Source organism: Drosophila innubila, chromosome X (genome assembly GCF_004354385.1).
Source record: "Drosophila innubila isolate TH190305 chromosome X, UK_Dinn_1.0, whole genome shotgun sequence".
In the NCBI taxonomy this organism is placed as follows: Eukaryota; Metazoa; Arthropoda; class Insecta; order Diptera; family Drosophilidae; genus Drosophila; species Drosophila innubila.
In genome coordinates, this window is record NC_047626.1 from 30,790,080 (window position 1) to 30,805,547 (window position 15,468).

Here is a 15,468-nt window from a genome sequence, read left to right on the forward strand (position 1 = left end):
ATAGAGCATGCACTTAAGTTATCTTAATATTTTTTAATTTTTTCCATTATTAGTTTTTGTCATGGTAAGAACGGGGTCTCCGACAGTCGAGTATGCTCGACTGTAGCACCGGCCCACTAGTTTTTTATGTTTTTTATATTGGATATCAGAATATAAATGGCATGAAAAGACTTTGGTCACTAGATATTTACTTCGCAAAGAGGTTTTTTTTGTAAGATATCAGAAATTTGTTGAATTTCAAATGCTTCTGACACTTTATTTCCTTGATAGAAGGTTATCAATATGCGTTCGAGCCCTAACCACAATTAATTCGTACAGAAACATTTTTTATGAAAGTACAACTTTCAATAGCTTCTATATGTCTAGGTGCTGATTGCAAATTAAAATTAAACTTTTTGAAAAGGTTTTTAATTAGCTTTATTTCATATCAACACATGAGCCCTTAAAAAATGTTTAAATATAAATTTTAATCAAACTAACTGTTTTATATGTACATGGAATATTTTTGACTTTTATTAATTGATACGCAGCAATTCTTGTTAATTGAGTGCGAGTAACATCTCCCTTAATTTTAACAACAACTTTATTTCACTTCTTCATAGTATTTACTAAATTTTGTAAATTTTCAGGTGTTATGGAAACTCAAAGGATGCATGCAATAACGCCCATAGGCGCTACTGCGCAGCCAAAACTGCAATAACGCCTATTGACATTATTTCACTTTTTAAATTGCAATAACACCCTCGACAAGTGTTGCAAAAATTTATTAAAAAAATCGGCCTAATCTTCGACGAAATCTTAGATCTAAACAGTGTCTCATCTTAAAAAAATATAATTTCTTGAAATGACACACTTAACTTGAAGCTTCCAATTCGGAGTCCGAGTCTGGTTAAGATGATGAAGAGAGAAATGCTCCTCAATTTGAATTTAGAAAAATGGCGGACGTTCTTTCATTCTTTAATTATTTCAACTTGCCACGAGATTTAAAGCCCTGTAGCCACTTTAAAATTTGCGAAAATTGTATCGAAACGTTAGCTGAGAAAGCTAGGCAAAATAACTCTCTATTGCTCTGGCCATATTGCCGACAAATAATTGAGTCATAATATAATATACCGATAAAATATATAAAAATATTTAATTTTTTTTAAAAATTTTCAAAAAAGTTAGACACAAGCAAAAATGTTTCCCTGCGGCGTTATTTTTTAAATCAGTTTTACAGACTCCCATTCCGTTCTCTTATTCCTCTGGTCCTTGATGTCACAAGAGAGTAAGTAAAAATCGAAAAAATAAAGTTCAGTTAAATGCCTTTGAACCAATTTGGTACATAAAGCACCAAGTCCGGTTGGCACAAATAGAATAAGAATATCTTTAAATTTTTTTAACACACCAATCGGTTTAAAAGACATTCAACTGAACTTTATTTTTTGATTTTTACTTAAAAGTTATTGAATAACTCTTATTTGTGACATTTAAAATAAAACTCAAAAATAACTCTTATTTTAAATTTTTATTGAAAAAATCAAGAATAAGTGTTATTTTTAAACTTTTAAATAAAAATGATTATTTAATTATTATTATTTACTTTTTAAATAAAAATCAAAAATAAGTGTTATATCGTAACTTTTAAATAAAAGTTTGGAAATAATTGTTAAGCTGCAATTATTATTTTTAAAACTTATAACAGTTACGGTCCCTGGAAAAAACGTCTCTAAAACAAAGAAAAATTTAAAAAAAATTCTAAAAAATAAACTCTGCCATATAAAAAAATAAAAATTTGTTTTCGTCGTTTGGGGCCCCATATCTATCCAAAAAAGTCGGTTTGGTTAAATTCAGAAGAAACATGGTGGCTCCGGACAAAACAAAGTTAAATGCATATTCTATCAGTTTGGTTAGGATATCTCATACCAAGACTTCATTTTTGATTGAGCGTCTCTATTGCAGCTATATGATATAGTGGACCGATATTAACCAAACTTGGTCAGGATGTATAATACCAGGCCAGATGCATATTCTATTAGTTTGGTTCTGATAACTCAACATATAAAAAACTTTTCTATACCAAAACTTCATTTTTGATGTAACGCTCCTATGGCAGCTATATGATAAAGTGGTCCGATCCAAAAATAAACATTATACCCTTTTTTGTTCCCATTTTTAATGGGCACAGGGTATAAAAACAAACTTGATCTGCCTATGGTACCGATTTTAATCAAATTTGGGCAGGATGTATAATACCAGCCCAGATGCATATTCTATCAGTTTGGTTCTGATATCTTAACAAACAAAAAACTTTTTCATACTAAAAACTTCATTTTCGATGTATCGTTTCTATGGCAGCTATATGATATAGTGGCCCGATCCAAAAGTAAACATTATACCCTTTTTTGTTCCCATTTTTAATGGGCACAGGGTATAAAAACATACTTGATCTGCCTATGGTATCCAGAAACCTACATACCAAGTTTGAAGCTTCTAGATCTTATAGTCTCTGAGATCGACGCATTCAAACAGACGGACAGACAGACGGACAGGGCTAGATCGACTCGGCTGTTGATCCTGATCAAGAATATATATACTTTGAGGGGTCTGCAACGCCCCCTTCTGCCTGTAACATATATTCTGCCAAACACATTATACCCTTAATTTGTTACGAGTGGGATTCAAACCGCCGCCTACTGCTTCACAGCTGAAGCGGCCTCTCTAACCAGAGCGCCACGGGGCCTCAATTTGTTTGATACGAAAAAGGACCTGTTTATACTTTTTATTCTTATATTAAGATTTTTAAGATTAATAATCTTAGTTTCAGCAATTTGGTCTTAAAATAATTTTATTTTAAGATCAAAATTTTTAAGATGAATGTTCTTGATTTTAGAAGTTGAAGTTTTTTTCAGTGTATGATATAGTAGTCCGATTTTGACCAAATTTGGTTAGGGTGTAACAGGCCGTCCCAAATATACAATCTGTGAGTTTGGTTAAGATATCTTGAAACAAAAAAGTTTTCAATACAATAACTATATTTTTTCATAGAAATTCCCTTTGACCCGTTTTTTGGTCCATCAAATGATCTCCGATCGGGCTCAAATTTTGCAAGTGTATTCAAGGGGGAATATTTTTAAGCCCGGCGCTCATTGATATCAAAAATTATTTTAAGAAAGGCCACCCTAAGGTACACATGTTATCTTAATGTTATTATAACATAATATAATTTTAGTTATACATGTTATATCAATGTTATATTAACATATTATCTTGTTAATTAATTTTATGTTAATATACATTTCTCCTGTTAATTCAATTGTTCAATAAATTATGTTAATCTATAAATGTTATATTTTCATATATTTATGTATGTTTGATGGTTAGTAGTTAGTTAGTATGTTAAATTTTCTTTTATTTAAACATTTTGAAAGTTAAAAGTGTTAAGTAAATATAGCCTCTGTACGAATTGAAGTGTTTAAAGCAATTATTTATTTAATAAATGGTCATTAAATCTAACTGCCGCGAAGATGTGGGTAGCGAGCATGTAACTGTCGAATGGGCTCGATTGTAGCCCTTTCACACCTCACCGCGAGCGTAACGAGCAGGGGGCGGAGTTCCCTTGTTTTTTACTTGTAGGGCTTACCAGCTTACTTAAAAAATAAATAATTAGAAACTGGTGACTATAAATTGCGAGCTGTTAAATTTTTTTATCGTTTAAGTTAAAGTTTAACTGTTAAACAAAACCTAAAATATCAGAAATTTCACTCAGAAAAAAATGACCGAAAAATATTAAGCACATTTGTTATGATTCGTGACCTAATCTTTCTTATTTTTTGTTGACAAAACGACTACATTTGTTTTCAAACTGTGATCCCATGATCATGATACATGAATTTCGATACATAAAGTAAAATACAGAATCAATAAAGTTTGTATGCAGCTCGTACTTACATTTTTAACCGTAATTTTTTTTTAAATATATATAAAGATTTTTTTATAAGGACATAATTTTCATTTATTTAGCCAATGTTGGGTTGAAAAATAACTATCGATTTATCTAAAGATCAGCTTATTTGTTGAGCCCCGTTATTTGTAAAAGTACATCATCTCTAATTTGGGTAAAATTTACATCATAAAGGTTTGTATGCAAAAAGATTTTAGCAATTGTTTTCTTCACGGTGAATAAAAATTTTACAGTAAAGAGAATGGTATTGTTGCAATTTGATACTAGCTCTTTAACTTTAATAAAAAATCTGCTTAGTAAATATCCTAATCCTATCTGAGCAAAAAATGGCGCCACGCGGGAAGGAGTTGTCTCAAGACATGAAAGATTTGATAGTAAAACTATTTCTTGGGAAGAATTCTCAAAGAAAGATTGCCGAAATTGTTAGAAAAAGCCATTCAACGGTTCAAAAGGTAGTGGAAAAATTTAAATCAGAAGGAACTACCAAGACAAACCCAAGATCCGAACTGCCAAGCATATCAACCGAAGCAGATAAAAAAATAATTGTGCGCATGGTGCGAGAGGATCCCAAAAAATCTGCTCCAAAAATTCAATCTTAAATTGAAAATCAGATTCTGCCGGATATCATGGTCGCAACATGCGAAAAAGCCCTTTGCCAATGCCGTCCACCGTACCAAAAGACTTTAATTTGCGATGGAGTATGAATCAGCGGACCAAAGCTTCTGGAACACCGTCATATTTTCAGATGAGAGCAAGTACAACACCCACGGATCAGATGGACGTACAAAAGTATGGCGAAAAGTAAATTCCGAGCTGGAGCCGCAGAATATAATGTGTACAGTCAAGCACGGTGGTGGGTCTGTACTTGTTTGGGGTTGTATGGCACCATCTGGATTTTCTGGAATTTTCATCAAAGTGCAGAGAAACTTGACCTTGGAGACTCGTTCATCTTTAAACAAGATAACGACCCCAAGCATACTGCGTACATAGTGAAAGAGTGGCTTCTTTATAAGGTGAAAAATCAGTTTAAAACATCACCTCAGTCACCTGACTTAAACTCAATCGAGCATTTGTGGAATCACCTTGACCGTCTTGTCAGAAAACGAGAGATATATAAAAAGAATGTCTTAAAGAAAGCGCTCTTGGAGGAGTGGGAGAATATACCCCCTAGAGTGACCATGAATCTTGTATTCTCAATGAGATCAAGACTCCAAGAAGTTATAAAGCAAAAGGGATACCCCACCAAATATTAATTGCCATAATAATGTTACCTTGCTATGTAAAAACTGTTGTAAAACGGATTGAATTGGTTTTTTTTTTAATGTATTTTTTTTGGCTATTTTCGCTAATATTTAGATAAATTGAAGATTTCATGTTTTTTTTTTAATATTTTAAGTGCCTTAAATGAAGTTCATAATTTATATTTCTGAAATATATCTACACATTTGTTTAGAATGCATTGCTGCTATTTTTTTCCATTGCCTAAAGTTTGTTTTGCCAACTGCATACTAACTTTATTGAGTCACTGTAGGCGTTTGATATTTAACATCATTACATTGACATGTGAAACGATTGATGCTCCAATGGCTCTCTGGGTAGAGTCATCGCTTCCGGTTTAAAAATCCCGGGTTCTTTTCCCACTCTTGCCAAGGAAACATTTTAAGCTTAATAATAAAAATGTAAGTACACGTTGCAATACAAAAAAAATTATTTATTAATATTTCTTACAATAATCGTTATTTATTAATTTAAGATGCTATCTCTCCAATTAACTATAATTATTTCATACCTCCAGAGCAAAAGCTTGCGTAAGGCGTTCGGCCGGCCGGTCAACTGCTTTGAACTGTGCTTGCAAGCTAGTTGATTTAAAATGCTATTTTTTTTTTTTTTCTTACCACAAATTGTTCATATTCTAACACCACTTCAATACCAAATTATGCACATTATGCTCCTGAATTATTCCCATTCGTTCAGAAAAATACACCTAAGAGTTCATGAAATACCCACCCAGCAGAACTGGACTTCAAAGAAAAAATGAGAAAAAGTTGAGGAACATTCCATTGTCATTGAGGAAACATCGATCCGTTTGTATGAAATCGATTGAGGAATTTAACATTGAGAGTTACTAGGAACGAGGAATAAGGAAGCTTCCTTATACATTTCTCAACATTTCCCTAACAAGAAACGTTGGTGACTCCTCGTGGAACTCTACCAAAAAATCCCCAGGCACTAAACTAAAAAATTATTATTTCAAACGTATTGTTTTTCATTTTGAGTTTTTTTGATTTTTTGATGGTTTTTTTATTACTTTTTTTACTTTGTTTTTTTTTCTTTTAGTTTATATTGTATTAAATTTTTGTTTTATTTATGGCTGTTCTAGTGGTGTTTGAGCCGGGGCCCCCGAACTGAAAAGTTCTGCTTGTCTAACACAACACTGGGCGACTCTAAGCATTGAACCACGGGAGTTGAACTTTGTTGCTTAACAATAATGTAGCAATTGATTCCAATTTCATGTTTCGAAAAAGCAGCAGCCAGTTGACGCCGGCAGAATTATTACAACACCAACAATGAAACGTCAAAAAATATCAAGAAAAGGGAATTTCAGTTCTGCTCGGCACAAAAACAAACTCTACACGATGTAAAAGTCTAGTGACGAAAGCAATTTCTAACCCCAAAATTTCTGATATCCAATTTTGTGACGAGCAAAATTCAGTTAAATATAAAACTCTTAAACCAAAATATAAATTATAAATTAATTCGGAACAGCAATCAAAACGATTTGCGGCAATTCCACTCGTTTTAGGAATTCGCAACAGGGCCAAATAAAACTAGTCGGCCGGTGCTACAGTCGAGCATACTCGACTGTCGGAGACCCCGTACTTACTATCCAAAATCAGTCACTTCTAAAAACTAAATAATATTTAAGATTACCATAAACTCTTATATATTAAATTTGTCGCCGCTCGAATTTGCTTCCGATATAATTAAAAATTTTATCGGCACCCAGGACTTATAGTATATATGCCTTAGAGTCTTATGTTTAACACTATTTAATAACACTAGTCACACTAATTATCTTAAAATGGAACACTTGGTAGCACAACAAAATCAAATTTCAAAATCACTTGTACACAGCGCGCACAAAAGAGTTGAAAAAGAGTCAGTTTAAAGTCAAATAGACATACATATGCATTAATCATTAGGAAGAGCAGGACATCCATATGTGCCATTCAAAGATTTGTTAAGTGCACACATACATACATATGTTGGCACGCGCCAAAACAGAAGAAGTTTCTAGCTAAGCATTCATATATATAAACTTGCGTTTATGCATATTTGGCTATGTTAAGCATAAGTGAAACCTTAACAGAGAATAAATTAAAACTGCATGTTAAACATGCTAAATGTTAAATCAAATAGTAAAATAATTGAAAACCAAAAAAAGACAAATTTACTAAAAACATAAATTTACACAGTAAATTTATAATAAACATGAAATTAACATAGAATTTTAACTTAACGTTTATATAAATACCAATGTAAAATTATTTAAATGAAATTTTTAAACATGTATTCAATATTAAATGTCAGTATAACATTCATAAATAACAATTTCAATAAATTGTAAAAATTAAAAAAAAAGCTTAAATTCAGCTGGAAAAAAGTTGTTCCCGCCGGGAATCGAACCCGCGACAAAATTGCAAAAATTTTCAAAAGACAAAGGCTCAAAGTGTTGAGCCACTCTCGCACTTATGTCTTTATCCTCCTAAATGGCCATATTGCTTGTTTTAGTGCTCAATTAAAAAGTAAAAGAAATAATTTATATTTTAACATTTAATGTTAATATTACATTTTAAATAAACACTGAGTTTGTTTTAATATAAAATGAAATTGAATTCGAACATAAATAAATTAAAAATCTTTCGCCCACGGCAGGACTCGAACCCACGAGCACTGTCCGACTCCGCGACTCAGTACACTGCGCCACCGAAGCTCACGTCTGAATGGACGCCAATTTGTTATATAATATGTTAATATAAATTTTTTGTTTTATCAAGATATTCAAGTTTTAATTACTGCCAACGCGCCATCAACGAATTTAACAGCAAAATTTATTATTTGAATATCTTCGCTATTTACTGTGCGATCAGAATGAAATTTTCAGCAAAAATTTAGGACAATTATATCTTCATCTGTGCAAAATCTGGAATTTCTGGCTTTCAAAATGCTCTTATAATTTGGATATGAAATTTTCAATGTCGATTTGCAGGCGGTTAAGGGGGCGTGGCTGATTTTTGAAACAAACTTGATCTGCCTGCAGTATAGAGGAACCTACATACCAAGTTTGGTGTCTCTAGCTCTTATAGTCTCCGAGATCTAGGTGTTCATACAGACAGACAGACAGACAGACAGACGGACAGACAGACAGACAGACAGACGGACATTGCTATATCGACTCGACTATTGATGCTGATCAAGAATATATATACTTTATAGGGTCTGCCACGCCTCCTTCTACCTGTTACGCACATATTCGGTAAAACAAACCCAATAGACCCCTGTACTTTTTTTAAGTACGGGGTCTAAAAAAAAAAAATTAAAAAAAGGGGCATTGTGCACTGTAAGCAAAAAGGGTGAGCTTCTTTGTACATAAAAATTACTTTTTGCGCAGTGCCGAATGCCAATTTTGTTTTTTTTTTTTTATTAAATTATATTTGTGTTTACAACTCCGCCCCCAGCTCGCTTCGCTCCCCAACCCCCGGCTCGCTTCGCTCGCAAAATTGGAATGTGAAAAAGAGGAGCACTTCTAATAATTCTCTGGAATAAACTTCTTTTAAGCAAAAATAAATTACTGTTCTTTTTCAATCATTCTGACACTTGTTAATTAGGACAACCTGAAATTTCGGACACTCAATTTTTTACTTCATGTATCGAAATTCATGTATCAAGAACATGGGGTCACAGTTTGAAAACAAATGTAGTCGTTTTGTCAACAACAAATAGGAAAGATTAGGTCGCGAATCATTTTTTGGTCGTTTTTTTCTGAGTGTAATTTCTAATTTTTTAGGTTTCGTTTAACAGTTAAACTTTAACTATAACGATAAAATAATTTAACAGCTCGCAATTTGAATCTATGAGTTTGTAGTCACCAGTTTCTGGTTTTTTATTTATAAAGTAAGCCCTACAAGTAAAAAAAAAATAAACTCCATAGCTCGAAGTCACCATAAATCGAAATTTTTCTTGGGATAATGGTGATTCGAGCTAGTGAAGTAAATTTAGGTTAAATTTCAGCTTCTTCCAAGCATTATATTTAATTTATTACCGTATCAATTAATAATGGTTTAAGAAAATTCCATGTTTGAAACAAGTACGTTTAATAAATTTGAATTTCTTAGTTACTTATAGAAAACTTGCGTATATTTTGATATGAAAAGAAACCGACCTTCCCAAAAAGTTTCACTTTGGATGTGTAATCCTCACCTATACATACACAGAAGCCATTGTAAGTCGTACTCTTTTACTCTCTTACTCATTTATAAAAGTTGATTTTCGACCAATTGCTCCTATTGTAATTATATGATATGTTGAACAAAATTAAACCAAATTTGATCAGAATGTAAAAAACCAACTTAAATGCATATTCTAACAGTTTACATCACTGCGGACGGCAGTTCGCGTTAGTGACGAAAGCATCACGAAGGGTGCGAAAGGCGACTAACAATATATACAGCTAAGTTGGAAAATTTGCTATGACTGTCCTATCAGAACGAGTTATATAGCGATCGAAAGGTTTAGTTCTAACTTACAGAATGGCGTACTGAAACTTTTTCTAACCAACTTGGGTCATGAGATACGAGGGTGTAAGTGGGAGGGGAAAAATTTAGATGATTGCAGCTAATGGGGCCGTTTGGACTTTTTGGTACAATTTTTTATTTTTTAAAAATTCTACTTAAAAATGCGCGACCGTTGATACCTCACAAATCCGATAACTGGTTCAAAAGATAAATTAATTTGAAAATTTTATTGGACTTCTCAAAATGAAATGAAAAGTCAGTTTGTTTGTCTGTTTGTGTGTTTGCATCAAAGCGCTAAAGAAGCTTAAATGTAATGATGGGGATTTATTCCTTTTCGAAAATCTAGAAATGTTTGTTCTACGACTTTTTGAAAAAACCGCTAGTTTAGCGGGAAAGCGCTAAATCCCGCTAAAATTGAAACCTCAACAGTTTCCAAACCATAAAAGCTACCGATATGTTCTATATATCATTGGAAAGGTGTGATTGAGGGCTCTTATACGTACGTGACGAACAAAATTCAGTTTAATCTAAAAATTTTGAATAAAAATATAAATTAATATAAAAAAAGCGAAAATTGGCATTCGGCACTGCGCAAAAAGTAATTTTTATGTACAAAGAAGCTCACCCTTTTTGCTTTTAATTTTTTATTAATTTATATTTTTATTTAAAATTTTTGTATTAAACTGAATGTTGTTCGTCACAAAATTGGATATCAGAAATTTTGGGGTAAGAAATTGCTTTCGTCACTAGACTTTACCTCGTGTAGAGGTTTTTTTTCGTGGGATAATCAAAGATCTATGTAGTTAGAAATTTGAAAAAAGGGCACATTAAACTTAACCTCGTTATACACAAATATAATTTACCTAATAATGAATCTCAATCTGAGGCTAAAGGCTTGCATGCTTTCTAATTGATCAATATCAAATAAGATTTTACATATATGTGCTTTTAAATAAGGTATTTCTGTTAAGCATGATTGCAACAGATTGTAAGGGTGAAATTGGTTACACTTGCATACATTATAGTGGTAACAGAGATTGAAAATTGTCGTGCGAGTAATGAACTGCAATTAAGGTCATTACAGGCACGGTAACGAGCACGAAAAGTTAGCGTTAGTAGAGTCAGTTTCAAATTGAATATTGACGATGACAATACTAGTGTTTCTCTTGCCTATGATCCTACTGTTTGTGCTGAGTTTTTGGCTGGCCTGGCAGGGAAGCTTCTGGTGGCGTAAAGGCGTGGTCGGACCATATGGCTGGCCTCTGGTGGGTAATATGTTGCAGTTTGCACTGGGCCTGCGTTCGTATGGCGACGTTTACTCCCGGATGTACAAGTGAGCTCTACAGCTAATCAAAATGTAACTATATAAGTGAGGATTTCGTATACTGTACAGTGAGAACCCGACGTTGAGCTATGTGGGGATATATCGGCTGTTTAATGAGCCCGCCATTCTCGTACAGGATCAACAGTTGCTGCAAGAATTGCTCATTGGTGAAAACTTTGAACATTGTGCGGACAATGCTATATACGTAGATGTGAAACGGGACTTATTGGCCGCCCAAAACCCGTTTATAGCTTGTGGGGAAAAATGGAGGAAACGGCGCGGAGAGCTTATACCCCTTTTTACACCTCTTCGGTTACGACAGACGCTGCCGCATATTACTGCAGCCTGCCAACAGTTGCATAAATTTGTTGCTCACCAGCTGAACAACTGCGATCGGTTTGAGACTAAAGAGCTGGCAACACGCTACACGCTACAGGTGATTGCCTCAGCTGTTTTCGGCCTGGATTCACAATCTCTAAACTTGAACGCCAGTTCAGGTAATAGTGAATGGATGGCATTGCTGGGCCCTTTGTTTCAGCCCGGCTGCTGGAGCTTGACGGACACCATTGCGTTGTTACATTCGCCTCGTCTCGTTTGGCTTCTTGGCCATCGGTGGGTTATATTTCATACAAATTTATATATTTATATATTATTTATATTCCACATAAAGTCAATGACTTCTTGTAAATCATTGGCAACGACTCGTTGCCTTCTGATATGCGATCTGCAGTGGGATTAAAAATATTCGGTACGATCCAACATAAAGGTAGGTGAGTGTAGTGAGCTGATTCGAGCAGCTCTGAAATGGGAGCTGTGCTACTTTTAGTTCCACATAGGGGTAAATTATAGTCGAGGTATCTACATCGATATACATAGCTTCAAAACTGAGACAGTAGTTTGAACAGAAATAGACGGCAGAAGGACAGACGGGCATCGCTATTTCGACTATCTCCTTTAATGCGTTACACATTTCGTAAAAAAATTGTAATGGTATTCCAAGAAAGAAGACCTAGTCGATAGTACACGTCTGTCGAACAGTGCCGAAGTCCTAAGATACCCTCATACTTAATTACACACACATTCACATTAAAGAAAATAAACACACGAAAAAGTTGTCGCAAGCTTTGCATGTATGTATGATCCTCTTCTTCTGCCTGTATCGCGATATTGAAATTGTTCCATTATCCAATCGTGAGGAAATTATTAGAACACTTTGGAACTAAAATATTTATCATGTGTTCCAAGTATCTAGCTTAATAGAATATATGGTAAAGCATAGATGCAGCTCCTGCGATTGATTTTTTATACCCGTTACTTAAAAAATATGTACCAAGTCGATATAGCCATGTGTGTCAGTCCGTCTGTCCGTCCGTTCGTCCATGTAAGCACATAGATCTCAGAGCCTATAAGAAATATAAGACCCCACGCAGGTCTAGTTTGTTTAAAATTTTTGACACGCACCCACAGCTTTTAAGATAATACGTTTTTTATGGTAAATAACGTTATATATTAATATGATTTATTATCTCAGCAAGATCGGACAGTTAGAACGACAGTAATAGCTAACCAAATCTATTAATAATGAAGGCAATACAAGCACCCAGAAGTATGCAGTAGTTTTTATTAGATAGTAATTTCTATAAAGAACTTCTATACATATTGAAATAAGTAAGGGGCATAGCCTTTCCGACCAGTTTTTTTGTGTGGCCGAAGGAGCTTAACCTTCAAAATTTATAACATCAGCATCATAGCAACGGGACAATTCCTGCTACTGTCCTTATATAATTCTAAGAGACTCTGACTCCTCTGGTCGGATATTTCCAGAAGTTTAGTACTTCACAAACGAATCGAAATTAAACGATACTATTATCATTATTGTCTGATATTGCAGATATGTTCCACTAAATGTTCAAAAATGGATTCGTCGCCAAGTGGCTGGAAGGAGTGACGGTAATACTTTACTGAATTGTCTGAAAGACAAACATGACTGTGATATTGAAGGACATTCTACTACATTACTATTAGAGGGTTATGAGACCTCTGCGACGTTGCTGGCTTTTGCTCTTTATGAATTGGCATTAAATCCATCCATTCAGCGACAATTGCAGGAAGAAGTAGATGAGGTAGCCCGATACAATGGGGGCCGATTGCTGGAACCTGAAGCACTGGATGCTCTGCAATATACAGAAGCCACGCTTTTTGAGACATTGCGTCTACATCCAGCCATGCCTGCTTTGCTAAAACGCTGCACCAAGTCCTTTGTGTTGCCAAGTCAATGTAAAGAGAAAGGAGAAAATGACGCAAGACTACGTGTGCCTAAGGATATGGTACTAGTTGTGCCAGTTCAGGCCATACATCTGTAAGTCCTGTTCCCTAAGCAAGTAAATTACTTCCTCAAACCTTTTATTTCTTTAGTGATCCTATGCTTTATCAGATGCCCTTAAGCTTTCAACCTGAGCGTTTCATGCAGAAGTCTCAGTCTGGTTGCCGTTTCCTAGGCTTCGGTGCGGGACCGCGTATGTGCCCCGGTATACGATTTGGACTGGCACAAACTAAGGCGGCACTGGCGACACTTCTCCAAGACTACAACGTTCAATTGTCTGATAAAAGTCAGCCTGTCGAGAAATCTAATGTCACATTTCTCACGGCCAGCAAAGGAGGCATTTGGCTGCGGTTTAATTGTCGTCGGGCAAAATAATTACACAGGCTTTTAAAGTTCCTGTGTTAATTGTGTGTAGACAACTTACTTTTAAGATAAAGCTGTGTAACACATATTTCTACTAAAGTTGTATTGTGGTAAGATCCTTTATCTTCTATATATCTAATATAATATGGCGTGTATTGTAATTAATAACATGACTGGTGACAGCTAAAAATGAATAAAAGCATTTTTTTTTGTAATTTGACCTGTAATTGGGTCAAAATCGGTTATCAATGCACAATAGGGTGGAGTGAATTTCACGTTTTTCTTATTTTCGAAAACGCTGTATCATCAATGGATGATACAATATAATAGCAATATCTGAAAAAAAAATCAATTTTTTTTGGAGGTCATCCTGAGGTGGCGCACCGACGATCAATTTTAAGAAATCAGTCAAAAAATCAAAAAATCCGACATAACTGTGATTTAACCCCAAAAAATAATTATTTAAAAATCAAATATTGCTTGCACCTACTATGGTGTCAGGTGTCAACATTTTCACAAAAAAATTAATCAACCTTAAAAATTCATTCAAACATTTGTCAAAAATAGCATGCATTCTTCATACATGTCACACTTTTTAAAAGAATTTTTTATAAATTTTTAATAATAATATAAATTAATAACAAAAAAAAAACATGAAATTGACTTCTGCACTGTGCGCAAAAAGGTTGAGCTACCACGAACATAATAATTGTTTTTAGCGCAGTGCCGACTGTCAATTTTCGTGTTTTTTTTTTATTAATTTATATTATTATTCAAAATTTTTATATTGACTTCTGCACTGTGCGCAAAAAGGTTGAGCTACCACGAACATAATAATTATTTTTAGCGCAGTGCCGAATGTCAATTTTCGTGTTTTTTTTTATTAATTTATATTATTATTCAAAATTTTTATATTAAACTTTATTTTTTTCGTCACAAAATTGGATATCAGTAAGTTTTCGGCTGGAATATGCTTTCGTCACTAGACTTTTACCTCGTGTAGAGATTTTATTGTGGGATATCAGAAATTTTTGCAATTGCCCCTTTTGACATTATATTATAACTATCATTAATGCAGACAGATAATAAAATATGTACATTTATTTGTTGAATTTGTTTTATTTTATAAAGAGGCCAAGGGGCCTCCGCAACTAAGGTGCGGCTACAGTCGACCACGCTCGAAAGTATATACCCTGAACCGATTTGAACCAAATCTGCTCAAAATTTAGAAAACCAACATAAATGCATATTCTATCAGTTTGGTTAAGATATCTCAAAAAACAAAAAACTTTTTCAAACTACTCGTACAACTTGATTTTTGTCCGGTCGGTCCTATGACAGCTATATGAGATAGTGGACCGATTTAAACGAACTTCGGTCAGGATATAAAAATCTAAGTTTAATGCATATTCTATCAGTTTGGTTAAGATAACAAAATAACAAATGTAAAAATCCATTTTATAATGGAGTTTGTTGTTGTAAAGATATCTCAAAAAACAAAAAACTTTTTCATACTAAGACGTAATTTTTGATTGAGCGTCTCTTTTGCAGCTTTATGATACAGTTAGCCGATTTTAACCAAATTTGGTCAGGATGTATAATACAAGCCCAGATGTATATTCCATCAGTTTGGTTCCGACATCTCAACAAAAAAAAATGTTTTTCATACTAAAACTTCATTTTCGATGTATCGTTCCTGTGGCAGCTATATGATATAGTG

General features: G+C 34.0%; 1 protein-coding gene across 1 annotated transcript; it reads left to right on the forward strand.

The window, feature by feature from the left end:
* Nucleotides 1-10,883: 10,883 nt before the first annotated feature.
* On the forward strand, nucleotides 10,884-13,853 carry LOC117793996 (probable cytochrome P450 308a1). The gene is made up of 4 exons (XM_034634460.1): nucleotides 10,884-11,071; nucleotides 11,132-11,674; nucleotides 12,954-13,421; nucleotides 13,478-13,853. Exons 1-4 carry the CDS (start codon nucleotides 10,884-10,886, stop codon nucleotides 13,758-13,760), a joined length of 1,482 nt encoding a protein of 493 aa, XP_034490351.1. The 3' UTR covers nucleotides 13,761-13,853.
* The last annotated feature ends 1,615 nt before the right edge of the window (nucleotides 13,854-15,468 follow it).